Here is a 13,060-nt window from a genome sequence, read left to right on the forward strand (position 1 = left end):
TCCATTCCATGGAAACCCATCCATATGTCTCCTTCTAAAAAGCTGAGGACCTCGAGGAAAGAGGATGAAAAGGTCTGTGAATGTCAGCCAAGGAACTCATAGCCTCTGGTGATGCGGAGAGTGGGAAGCTGTCTTTACCTTGGAACTCAGTGCAGAATACAAAGACAGTGGATGTGGGAAATGCTTTTAACTGGAGCTAATTTTAAACTTAGCATCATTTTTCACTGTTCAGTCAGCCCCTCAACATTTGATGTGATTATGGGCAAGTTGAAAATTTTACATTTGTGTATGTTGTTCTTGGAGTTAATTGAGGAAGGTGTTTTAGATATTTTCATTTTTAAAAGTGCTTTAAGCTTGATCTTGGCATATTGTTTCATAGGACAAATGACTGAATATCTAACGATTGTGTTTATATTTAGCTTGTATCAAAACTACACTGTAATACCAATAAAACAGACAGTTTATGTTGTGTTAAAAAAATCCACTGAATATGAAGACATACTTGTTTGAATACATATGTCCATGCTTTATTGAATGTTACATGTTGGTGTTTTATTAAATGCTCTATTTAAAAATATTAATAAATTTTTTTTTTTTTTAAATATTAATAAATTAATTTTTGCACAAACTGTGTTAGTTCTGAAATTTGATATTAGAAAATTGAGATAAATCTCTTCTGTGTGCAAGTTTTCACTCGCTCGGTTGACTTAAATATTTTCTTTAGTAACTCTTTAGATCACCCTACAAATCTTTTGCCATTAACTGTAATAAGCTTTAATAGGTAAGAAAAAAGGCCTTGTAAACTAATGTTTCCTAAACAAGAGCATAAATCTGTCACACAGTATATTAACTATTAATTTTAAACAGTAATATTCTTGTTTTAATTTTCAGTATTGATAGAAAAAATAAGAAAGAAACAGTTAAACATGATCAATTTGTATATTTTTAGATATATTAATGAATATTGAGTAAAATAACAATAATGAAAAGTAGCTTGAAGATAATTTCAAATTCAAAACTTAATTTAACATATAAATGGACATTCACATTTAACATTAGAAAATTCTAAAACAAATTATCCTACTCACCTTATTATATCAGATACAATTAATAGAGATATTTACTGACATTTATAATATATTACTAACATATTCATGTTTTCATTATTTTATGGCCACATAGCATTTTATTATTTCATTATATGTATATTCAAGTGTTCCTTTACTTCTCTGCTAGAAAGTGTTTAGAATAATTATATTCCTGTTGTAGTTACGCTGCTGTGAACACTCAGGTTTACTTGAAGCAGTGTTTATATATGTGAATATTTAAGTTAAGTTTCTACCAATGGAACTGTTCTGTTAAATGAGATGAGATACCTAATGTTTAAGATATTTTTTAAATTGCAAAAAAGTGTAAATTATTTAATTACCTGGGTACAATTAGTTTATACATTGTTGGAACATCTAGTATTCTACTTTAAAATATACTGCATGCACATGCAAAACAAAATCACTTTAGAGAAAATTGCAAGTTAATGTTTCTTACTGTGTTCTTCAATGGAAATAGAAATGAAAGGTACAATAAAAGGGTCAGTGATCTAAAGTTAAAATGCAATATCTTTTAAGAGCAAAAAATCATAAGCAAAGCACTAAGTAACCTCTTTATACTTCTGTGGCCTGACTAGTAAAATAAAACCTCAGGGTGGCACTCAGAAGAACTCCCATTATGCTCTCCAATATTGTCTTATGTAAGGACTCGTGAATTTTTACATGATAGCTTGACCTAAAAACATTTTTAACAGCTTACAAATCATACTCCAACGTGTCATTTATATTTTTTTGGACTAAAAGAGAAAATCTGGTATTTCTAGGACTATTTAAATCAGTATTTTTCCTTATTTATTTATTTAGTTAGTTATTGTTATACACATTGCACTGTTCCACATTTCTTTTGTTTCCAGATTTGGCCTCTTTTCAAGGATTGGGGTGGGGGGACTCTAATCAGTTGTCTTTTAAGTCTTTTTCCTAGGGAAAAAAAAACAACTAAACTGTCTAAGATCATTCATTCAACTGGAAAATTTATTTCCAAAATATTTGTAATATTCTACACCCCAATTAACAATGCCTACGAGTTCTGACACACTCCTCTCTCCTTAATATTTAGGATATAAGCTTTTTTCCTTAACTATTCTATTCATTGTATCATTTGCTGTCTTGTGTGTTTCAGTGTTTTAATTTTTTTTAAATTAAGCTATTCTGTTTTCATTATATGCTCATCTAAATGACAGTACAGACAAAAGGTTGATATCATCTAAATTAAAGAAGCAAAATTTCTTATTTCTTTTGAAAAACCTTACAGGAATATTTCTTAGGGTTGGTTTTAATCTGTAGATAAGTTTGGGGAAAAGTGACATCTTAGTAATGTTTTCTAATTCGTGAACATTGTGTATATCTTTGTCATCTTTAGCTTTTTTTTTTTTTTTGGTGGCTTTTATTTTTATAAGTGTGTTTTTGGATATATTATTTATTTATTTATTATTTTTTTTAAGCTTCTACGGATAACTTTAGAAACACTTGTATCTTATTTAAATTCCAGTTAATTAGCATATGGTGTCAAGGGTATAATTTAGTGTTTCATCACTGACGTACAACACCAGTGCTCAGCACTCCCAGTGCTCTCCTTATTCCCCTTCATTCATTTAGCCTATGTGCCTGCCCACTTCCTTAAAACAATCCTCAATTTGTTCTCTACAGTTAAGAGTCTCTTTTATGGTTTGACTCTCTATTTACTTTCTATGTGCATCTGTTTTGTTTCTTAAGTTCCACATATGAGTGAAATTATATAGTATTCGTCCTTCTCTGACTGACTTATTTCGCTTAGCATAATACACTCTAGCTCCATCCATGTCATTGCAAATGACAAGATTTCATTCTTTTTTACAGTTGAGTGATATTCCAGATTGAGTAATAGTCTATTCTCAACTCTTTTATATACCTCCTCTTCTTTATCCATTCACCAGTCAATGGGCATGTAAGCTTTTTCCATAATTTGGCTATTGTTAATAGTGCTGCTATAAACGTCGGAGTGCATATATCACTTTGGCTTAGTGTTTCTGTACACTTTTAATTTATTTTCAAGAATTGACATTTTGTTGATAGTATTTAGGAAGAAATTAATTATAAGGCTATACATGCATAGAATTATATATGTATAATGTGTAGACAATATACATCTATTTATTTGTGTGTGTTCCCTTTCTGGGAGAAAGAAAGGGGTCATGCTTTACCATAATTATATGCTAATTTACAGCATTAAGACATTATATTTCAAAAGTAAATTAAAATACCATTTACTAACATCATAAATTCATCGATCAAAATCTTCCTTTGAATATTCTTTTAATAAGATTTGTAATTTAATATTGGAAATAGAAATATTCAAAAGGACCAGCTCCTCCTCCTGAGAAACGTTTCATTTTTTTTTTGTACATATGTATGCTTGAAAAATACATGAAATGCTTACCTGTTCTTCTATGATCATTCAAAAATAAAAGGGGATATACAATGTCTTATGTATTTTTTCAATATTCTTGTCATATTTATCTGAAAATGTTAATAGTATATATTCGATCCTTGATTCATTTCCACTTGTATTATCATCATATCAAGGAAGCATATTGGCTTATATCTTAATTTGTCTTGCCACATCTTAACCTGATACTTGTATAAGTTTTACTTCTTTCTCTGAGAGCCTCTTGATGACTCTCTGTGATTGTAGCACATCGCTATATAATCTTACATTTCTTTTTTTTTTTTAAGATTTTATTTATTTATTTGATAGACAAAGATCACAAGTAGGCAGAGAGGCAGGCAGAGAGAGGAGGAAGCAGGCTCACGAGGAGCAGAGAGCCCGATGCTGGGCTTGATCCCAGGACCCTGGGATCATGACCCGAGCCGAAGGCAGAGGCTTTAACCCACTGAGCCACCCAGGTGCCCCTTACATTTCTGAGAATGTCCCAGTTACTGCCATTCCTATTTCCTGTTTAGATGAACATAAACTGTGGTTCTTTATGTAGTGATGTATTCTGTTAGCCACATAAAACTACATACAGACATAATTATTGAGCTTCTGTCAAGAAGGCATTCTATTCTATGAACATAAAAAAAATTACAAAAAGTTATTTTATACCATTTGTGGTTTCTCATTTTAAAGTATGTTGCCATTGCAAGTTTCAATATTTCTAATCCTTGTTGTAGGCACTATTATTAGAAATTATGAAAAAGGGGGAAGGAACAAGATACAGGATACATACAAGATATGTGTACTAGTTAAGAATTTTGCCTTAAAAGGTAAACCTAGGTTTGAATTCATTTGTCTATCTTTCCTGTTGTGGAAACTTGGACAACATTTTAAATCTCTCTCGATGTTTCAATATCTATAAAGTAGAGATAAGAAAAGTATTAAATTTATTACTTTGAGAATTATTAGAGACAATAAATGTAAAATGTTTAGCACATTGCTTACCTAAAAATATTACTTGTGTTTTATTTTTAGCCATTATTCAAAAGGACTTTATCAGAGTCTCCTGAACAGATTTAATTTTATTTCAGAAACTAGATGTCTGGGAGATTTATCAGTTTATCCTTTCCTGTATAACAAATTACCACAAAACCCTAAGGTTTTAAACAATCAGCTTACTTACTCATAATCTTGTCAGCAGTGTGGGATGAGTTTAAATGGGCAGTTCTCCTGTGAGTTCTGTCTGGGATCATTGGTAAGCCATAGTCATCTTGTGACTCTACTGTTACTGGATATTCTAAGATGGATTTAGATGTTTGGTGATCATTGTTGGTGTCAATTGGTAGTCAGATGACAGTTCTAGAGGAAACTCAGCTAATATAGTCCTCCATGTGCTCTGTAATCCTCCAATGGAGTGAATAGAGATTATTTGCATGGCAGCTTGAAAACAGATTGCCAGGGGGGCAAGAGTGGAAACTTCTGGTCCTCTTCAGGTGAGCATCTGGATTCCCACAATATATGTCTTCCTCCTTTTGTCTTTGACACAACTCACAAGACCAACACTTATTCTGTGAGGTGGAGAAATAACCTTCATCTCTTGCTGAGAAGGGCAGCAAAGTTAAAAAAGGAATTTGTAGCTATTTTCTATTTCAATTAAATACACAGGCTTTATTTCACAGAATATGTACCCTGAACTCATTATGCTAACAAAGTAATTGTCAGTCTACTTGACACAGTAGAGAGTTAAGAAAATCTAGGTTTTATTTTTCTATTAAAAAATAATCTCATTTACATCTGCAAGGATTTTTTTCATGGAATTATTTTTAACAGTGTAGTTGTATACAATATAATTGTATGAAAATCACTGAAAGGTTTTACACATGAATAGTAATAAACCAATACTATTTAACATTCTGACCCAATAAATTTTCCTTATGTTTATATAAGTGTTTACTTTTAGATAATGACAGTATGTTTTCTGACAATTGTATTTTTGCGCTCTGTGTTGATCTTTTTTTTTTCTGATTTTTCTAGTATAAATTACCCATTTTAAAAAGTTTTTATATAAAATCCAGTTAGTTAACATACAGTGTAATATTAGTTTCAGGTGTACAATAATAATTCAATACTTCCAAACATCAGCTGGTTCTCATCAGGAAGGGTTTACTCCTTAATCCCCATCACCTATTTCACCCATCCCCCCACCTGCCTCCCCTCTGATAACCTCCAGTTTGTTCTCTATAGTTAAGAGTCTGTTTCTTGGTTTGTCTCCCTCTCTCTTTTTTCCTTTGCTTGTTTGTTTGGTTTCTTTAATTCCACATATGAGTAAAATCATGTGGTATTTGCCTTTCTCTGACTGAGAAAATGAAACTACTTTTAATACTTATATTATTTCACAATTTTAACTATAATGCTTTTTATTAAAATCTGAAGAATATGAATTTTTCAGTAACTTAATTATTAATGGATACTCATAGCCAACATATTATTTAAATATCCTTTTAATTTTTCAGACTCTCTAAATTTGTCTTCTGTACACTTGAGATTATACCACATATTAACTTGTATATCTTACTGTTCTTTAAAGGCACTTTTAACGTTCTACATATTTCTCTGTTACAGCACTTTCATTGTTGTAATTCTGCATTGATCAATACATCTTGCTTTCACTACATCGAAAGTTTTCTCTGTAAAGACTGTATTTACTATATGATCATCATTGCTCCCTGTGCCCTATACAACATAGGAGCATGAAACATATATATTTCTAATAAATGTTGAAAGAAAAGGAAAATTGAGTACTTTAAAACTCACTTTTTCTGTTGAAACTTGAAAGCAACTTTTATTGACTTAAAAAAGAAATGTTTGCTCATTAGCAAGCATCTGGTGGTCACGGAATAATGGTCACAGTTCTCCATAATGAAAGAATAATGAGTAACTAAATGGTTTAGGCTTGTAATGTACTTCTCAGCACCAGGGGACAAGCTGCTATTTGTTTTCCTGTAACTTGGTGTTGAATGGGAGGTTCATGAGGGTGATTGGCTTTTTTATCTTTTTTTGGTAACAGGACAGAGTCATTACTACCTTTTTATTGTTCTCCTTTTCTTGTCAAGGGCTAGTCTCTTGACTCCTTACATTCGTTACTTTTTCCATTTACTAGCTGTGATCAAGGAGAAATCAGACTAGGTATGCCTTGTGCACTTGAGCTTTCCATACCCTGTTTACCAAAACACAAACTGATTTAGCCTTTGACATGCTTTTTTTGCTCACCAGAAATGTGACAGAGTTGGTAGCTCTAAGGAGCTCCAGATGTTATAGCATGAGAAAAGATTAAGGCCACAGGACACTATGTCCAATTTGAGCTTCTAGTCTTGGAAATCCCTGCCAAAAACAATGAGAACATGTTTTTGGCTTCATGAATGTTTTAAATCATTATTATGTCAGACAATAGTGTCTGAAAAATTGTATCACAGACTATATATTTTTGTTTAGTAAAAAAGAATGGGGTAAATGGTATCCAAGATTTTAAAAAAATAAAAGAATCATTTTAGAGTCGTGTATCAGCCTTATGTGCCAACCATTTAGGAGTCTGTGAATCATTGGGTTATTTTTCTCTTAATAATTTTTTATGTAAACATTGGTTTTGGTTTCTCCTGGACAACAAGGCTGGATAAAGAGCTTAGAAAAACACCTCCCATCCTATCTTAATTCTTCTTACGTTGCAATATTTTATAATGTCAGTATAGCTAACAGTTCCATGTAGTGCATATATAGACAGTACACTGTGAAAAAGTCCCATCCACATTACACAATCATGGGTGATTTTAACTTTGCTATATTATGGTTAAATGATCAGCTATTCTCATACACCTTAAGTGAACATATTCCTAGAAACAAAAACAAAGAATCAAAACAAAGGAAACACGAAAATCTTAAATTTATTTTTATATTATATTATGGAACTGAGCAGTAGGTAACTTAAAGAGGCAAGACAGACTTTATTCAAGTCTGTTGCAATAGGGAAGAGAGATTGAACTCAGTTTCACTAAAACAAAGGGTGGACGAATTTTAAGCACTGCAATGAGCTAATAGAAAAGTACTAGACTATCAGAGGAGAGGTTGACAATATGATCAGGCCATTAGTATTTATAATTGGTGCTCTTAGAAGTAAGGCTCCAATTCTCCATTAAGACAAGAAAAAAAAAAAAAGACTCTTTTTTGAGGATTACATTTCAAAGATGACTCCCCAGCTCTTGAGAAGGACAATTCTGAGTTGTAAAACTGGAATGAAGCAGAAAGTTTTATAACTCAAAGGAGCTGAGAAAGAATTGTTATTGCAAGTTTTTGAAAATAAATGATTTAAGAAAAGGGAGGAAACCAGTCTAAACTTTAGTCAAGCTGAAGGGGATATTAAGACCATCTTGTTTAATTATAACTGCTACTTTTTAAGTAGCACACATAAAAAGGACACATACCACTAATCGATTACATAGGACAACTAAAAATAAGATTAAAATGCAGTTTTTAGAAAAACATTATTGAGTCATATTCACTTATTTTTAGTATTTTTATCTACAACCTAAAGTATTTTCTTTTAAAAGTTGCATTACTGGGGCGCCTGGGTGGCTCAGTGGGTTAAGCCTCTGCCTTCGGCTCAGGTCATGGTCTCAGGTCCTGGGATAGAGCCTCACATCAGGCTCTTTGCTCAGCAGGGAGCCTGCTTTCCCCTCTCTCTCTACCTGTCTCTCTGCCTACTTGTGATCTGTCTGTCAAATAAATAGATAAAATCTTTAAAAAAAAAAGTTGCATTACTATAAAAAACTGAAATTTGCTTTATTTAGACCTTCCTATAAAATTTAGGATCACAAATAATTAGATAGAAAAAGTTTACACAGAATATTATAAAGTTTATTACTCTTGAATCTTGTAATCAGAATATATGCATTATATGTCAAAATTATTTCAAAATTTAAAATTATAATTATGTACATAATAATTTCTGTAGACTTTTACCTCATGAAACTATCATATTAGCATTTCTTATAAACCTGGTAGCTCATAGAAGAAAATAGATATTATCTAATTTATAAATAAACTGGTCAAAGGATTTATGTATTGATGTATATATAACACCACTGATATAACATCAATATACATATACTGATGTATATATAACATCATGGTATTATATATAAACTCATGCCCATAAATCCATTTGCTGCTGTATTAAATACTAATAGTGAGAACAATATAATGGCCTCAAAATACTTAGTATACATTTAGTTGTTATTATATGCTAGACATTCTTTTTAGTAATTTATGTGTATTTGAAATAGGTGTTCTTTTTATTGGTGACGAAATTGAGGGACAAGGAAGTCTAAAAAATTTCCAAATCTGCTAAATGGCAGAGAAAGTGTCTATCTTATAACTGAATTAGAAATCATTTTTATATCCCCAAAATGATCTCCATGTATTATATATTTGCATGAATGATGTCACTAATTGTTCGTTTGCTCATTCTGAAGTCATGGATTTTACATTTGACTTCTTTCTATATTTTATGACCCATCTCCAACCAACTACTAAGTCTGATTGATTCTATCATCTTAACAAGCTCTCAGCTCCATTCATATTTTACTACCCTCTTGCATTTAATAAAATCCCAGCTCTTGACTGTATCTTTAAAAAAAATATTTTATTTATTTATTTATTTGACAGAGAGAGAGAGAGAAATCACAAGGAGGCCGAGAGCAGGCAGACAGACAGGGAGAAGCAGACTCCCCTCCGAGCAGTGAGCCTTGATGCGGGGCTCAATCCCAGAACCCCGGGATCATGACCTGAACCAAAGGCAGAGGCTTAATCCATTGAGCCACCCAGGCGCCCCTCTTGACTGCATTTTTACAACAGTTTGTGCATTTTTAGCACAAACACATTTATTTACTAACCCAAGGGATGATCCTAATTAAATCAACACTTCAAAATAGTTGCATGTAAAATGTTTGTGATAAAGATAACTGAACACAGTAATGGAAAAAAAAAAAAAGCAGTATGGAGATTTGCTCATTGAACTGAGCTTGCTCATCCTCACAGCTAATTCCTATCCAAAATGATGATGGAATTTTTACTCTACTTTTTCATAAACCCGAGTACAGGTGACATTGTTCATGACGCATTCCACCACTAATTTCCCATTTTCCAATTTTCTTGTGATTGTGCTTTCCTTCCCATCCCATTCCTGATGTTGAACCAATGCACCGTCTGTGAAGTTGCAGACCGTCTGAGTTTTTCTGCCATCAGCTGTAGTTTCTTCAAACCTCTCTCCCAGGTTACATGAAAACTGGGTTGTTTTCAAAGTGCTCTCAGTTTTTATGGTGAGGTTTTTGCCATCAGAAGAGATGATACAATCTGGTTTGGCCATTGCACCCACTTTTCGCAGAGCCATTCCCACTACTTCCTTCATGTATTCGTCAAAGCCTTTGCTCTCCACTAAGCGCCATCTTCCTACCAGTTGCTGAATGGTGGCCATGGTGGGTGCGGGCGGGCCGGCCGAGCGAGCTGAGCTGAATCTTCTTCCTCCATTCTTGTAACTTTTCCCTTTCATTAATTACTTCAAAGATATTTAATTTAAACTGTATGCCAGGAAATTAATCTTTGTTGGATAACAACTGTTGCGCTGTTCTTGGCCTACATATTGGCAAATGCTTTGGAGTAATAACAGAGAATATGGGTCAAAGGACACAGTGATGGGAGAGTGTTTGCAATTTAAAAAGCAGAGTTAAGAAAAATCTGACTGAGATATTGATATCTGTGCAAAAACCTAAAGCATCGAGGGAATGACCCAAGGGAATAATGTGATTCCAATAGAAGGGACAATCGAAGTCCACTGTTAGACAATGAAATGACTTAATAATACTTAAATCTTATCAGAATGTTGCAAATCTTAGTTGCATATTGCAATAAGACCAGAGGGGATGTCAGGACTAATCTAAATTAAAAACAGGAGTCTAAACTTATCCTGTTGAAAATAAGTGAAGAGACTTCTCTGCCTTTCTTTTTCTTGGAGCAATAATTTAACTAACTATAAATTCTCAGTAATGTTAATCTAAGTAAACTTTTGAATTCTTTTTGTCCCTGAAAATATATTTAAATCTTTTTTTTTTTTTTTTTTTTTTTTTAGATAAACCTCTTGAGTTTAAGACCTGGTAGTCTTTCTTCAGGATCTGAGCACCATCTCTTTGAAATTATTTGAAAAAACAAAAACAATGAAAACAATACCCCATCTTCCAGTTTTTGTGGGAAACTAAGTACCTAATTTGAAGCACAAGTTATTAAAAATTACTACCTGTTCTAAAGATATGAAAAATTTATTTTTCCTATGGATAAGCAAATTAGCAAAATAGATACCCCTCTCAGTTACCAGATGAATCTAAGATAAACTGTGTCTAATAAATGGTTCCATCAGTTTGTCTTACTTTGATGACTAGTAATTGTTTATCATGAGAACCTGAATGCAATGGGTTGTATCTATTTGGTTATTTATTTATTTATTTATTTAGAAGATTTTATTTATTTATTTGACAAAGAGAGAGATCATAAGTAGGCAGATAGTCAGGCAGAGAGAGAGGAGAAAGCAGGCTCCCTGCTGAGCAGGGAGCCCAATGTGGGGCTTGATCCCAGGACCCTGGGATCACTACCTGAGCTGAAGGCAGAGGCTTACCCCACTGAGCCACACAGGCACCCCTCTATTTGGTTATTTAAAGGGGTGTGATTTCTTCTGTCTTTGCAATCACTTAGAAGAGAGCTTATCATTCATATAACATTCTAGCTTATATGTTCATTTAAATTAATAAAGCAGATAGGCAAATGACAAATAACATTTGAAAATATGCTCAACATCATATATCAGGAGGAAATGCAGATTAAAACAACGATGAGATGCACTGCACACCCACTAAAATGGCCAAAATCCAAAATGCTGATAAACCTCAAATGCCATTGAAAATATTAAACAACACGAACTCTCATTCACTACTGGTGGGAATGTGAAATGACATGGTCACTGTAGAAGACAGTTTGTTGGTTTCGTAACAAAACTTAAAATACTTTTCCATACAATCCAATAATCACACTTCCTGCCATTTACCCAAATGGATTAAAAATTACATCAAGACAAAAACTTGCACACAAATATTTATTGCAGGTTTATTCACAGCGCCAGAACTTAGAAGCATCCAAGATGCCCTTCAGTTTGTTAATGGATAGATTAACCTTCAGTACTTCAGACAGTGGACTATTATTTAGTGTTAAAATAAATAATCCATTTCTTTTGATGGCTGCATAGTATTCCATTGTGTATATATACCACATCTTCTTGATCCATTCATCTGTTGATGGACATCTAGGTTCTTTCCATAGTTTGGCTATTGTGGACATTGCTGCTATAAACATTCGTCAAGCTGTGCAAAGGCATGGAGGAGACATAAGTGCATATTACTAAATAAAAAAGCAAATCTGAAAAGGCTATAGATGATCTGATTCCAACTATATGACATTCTTGAGAAGACAAAACCATTGAAACAGCAAAAGGAGCAGTGGTTGCTAGGAGTTAGGGAGTAGGGATAGATGAATAGCCAGAGCACAGGTGATTGTTAGGGCATTTCTCCAAAGAAATGAAAACCTAACACTCATACAAACATCTCTCTATGAATGCTTTTAGAAACTTTGTTCACAACTGCAAAATCAGAAGGCCACCCAAATGTCCTACCATTGGCAAATGCAAAAATAAACTGTCATGCATCCATGCAATGGAATATTACTTAATAAGAAGGAAAAAACTGTTGAATATTCAGCATGATGCTTTTTAAATGTATCCTAATTCATGGAAGCCTTCTGTGCCTGCATACTATATGATGCCATTTTTAAAATCTAATTCTACAATAGACAAAATTACTGGGAGAAGAAACAGATCACCAGTTGCCATTGGTCCAAAGTGGGGAAAGGTTTGACTGGAAAGGGTGAGCACAAGAGAGATTTTTTGAGGGAGTGATGGAACTACCTCTATTTTTATTGGGCATATGGTGATATGACTCAGTACTTCTATCAAAAATTCATAGAATTACATACATATACATGTAAGAAAGTGAATTTATAATAGATAAGTTAAATACATACATTCACAAATATACAGAGAAATAAAGTAGGTTCTTTGTGTCCACATTTCCTATTTTTAAGAAAAAGCTGTAAATTATTTTTTACCTGTTGATAAATAATTATGGTGTATATTTTAAACAAGGCATATCCACAGGTAAAATGCAAAGTTCATAGGCTATTAAATTGTAGCATTCTTCTTGAACATTGTATTTCAGTCACTTTTATAAATGTACTCTCTTAAGAACAAGTTTTTATTTTAAGACTGTTTTGTTCACCTTATATACTGAGTATCTAACACAGTGTTTCAAAAATTGTGAGTGAAGGTCAGGGTATGGGTATCTGTATGCATTGACTCTAGAAGTGCACACACAAATAACTTTATCAAACAGCT

The 13,060-nt window shown here is 32.9% G+C and overlaps 1 protein-coding gene across 1 annotated transcript; it reads right to left on the reverse strand.

The window, feature by feature from the left end:
- Window positions 1-9,434: 9,434 nt before the first annotated feature.
- LOC101682454 (fatty acid-binding protein 5-like) lies at window positions 9,435-10,045 on the reverse strand. The gene has a single exon (XM_045088153.1). It carries the CDS (start codon window positions 10,043-10,045, stop codon window positions 9,641-9,643), a length of 405 nt encoding a protein of 134 aa, XP_044944088.1. The 3' UTR covers window positions 9,435-9,640.
- Window positions 10,046-13,060: the final 3,015 nt, after the last annotated feature.

Source organism: Mustela putorius, unplaced genomic scaffold, assembly GCF_011764305.1.
Source record: "Mustela putorius furo isolate JIRA1106 unplaced genomic scaffold, ASM1176430v1.1 tig00003834_pilon_pilon_pilon, whole genome shotgun sequence".
Lineage (NCBI taxonomy): Eukaryota > Metazoa > Chordata > Mammalia > Carnivora > Mustelidae > Mustela > Mustela putorius.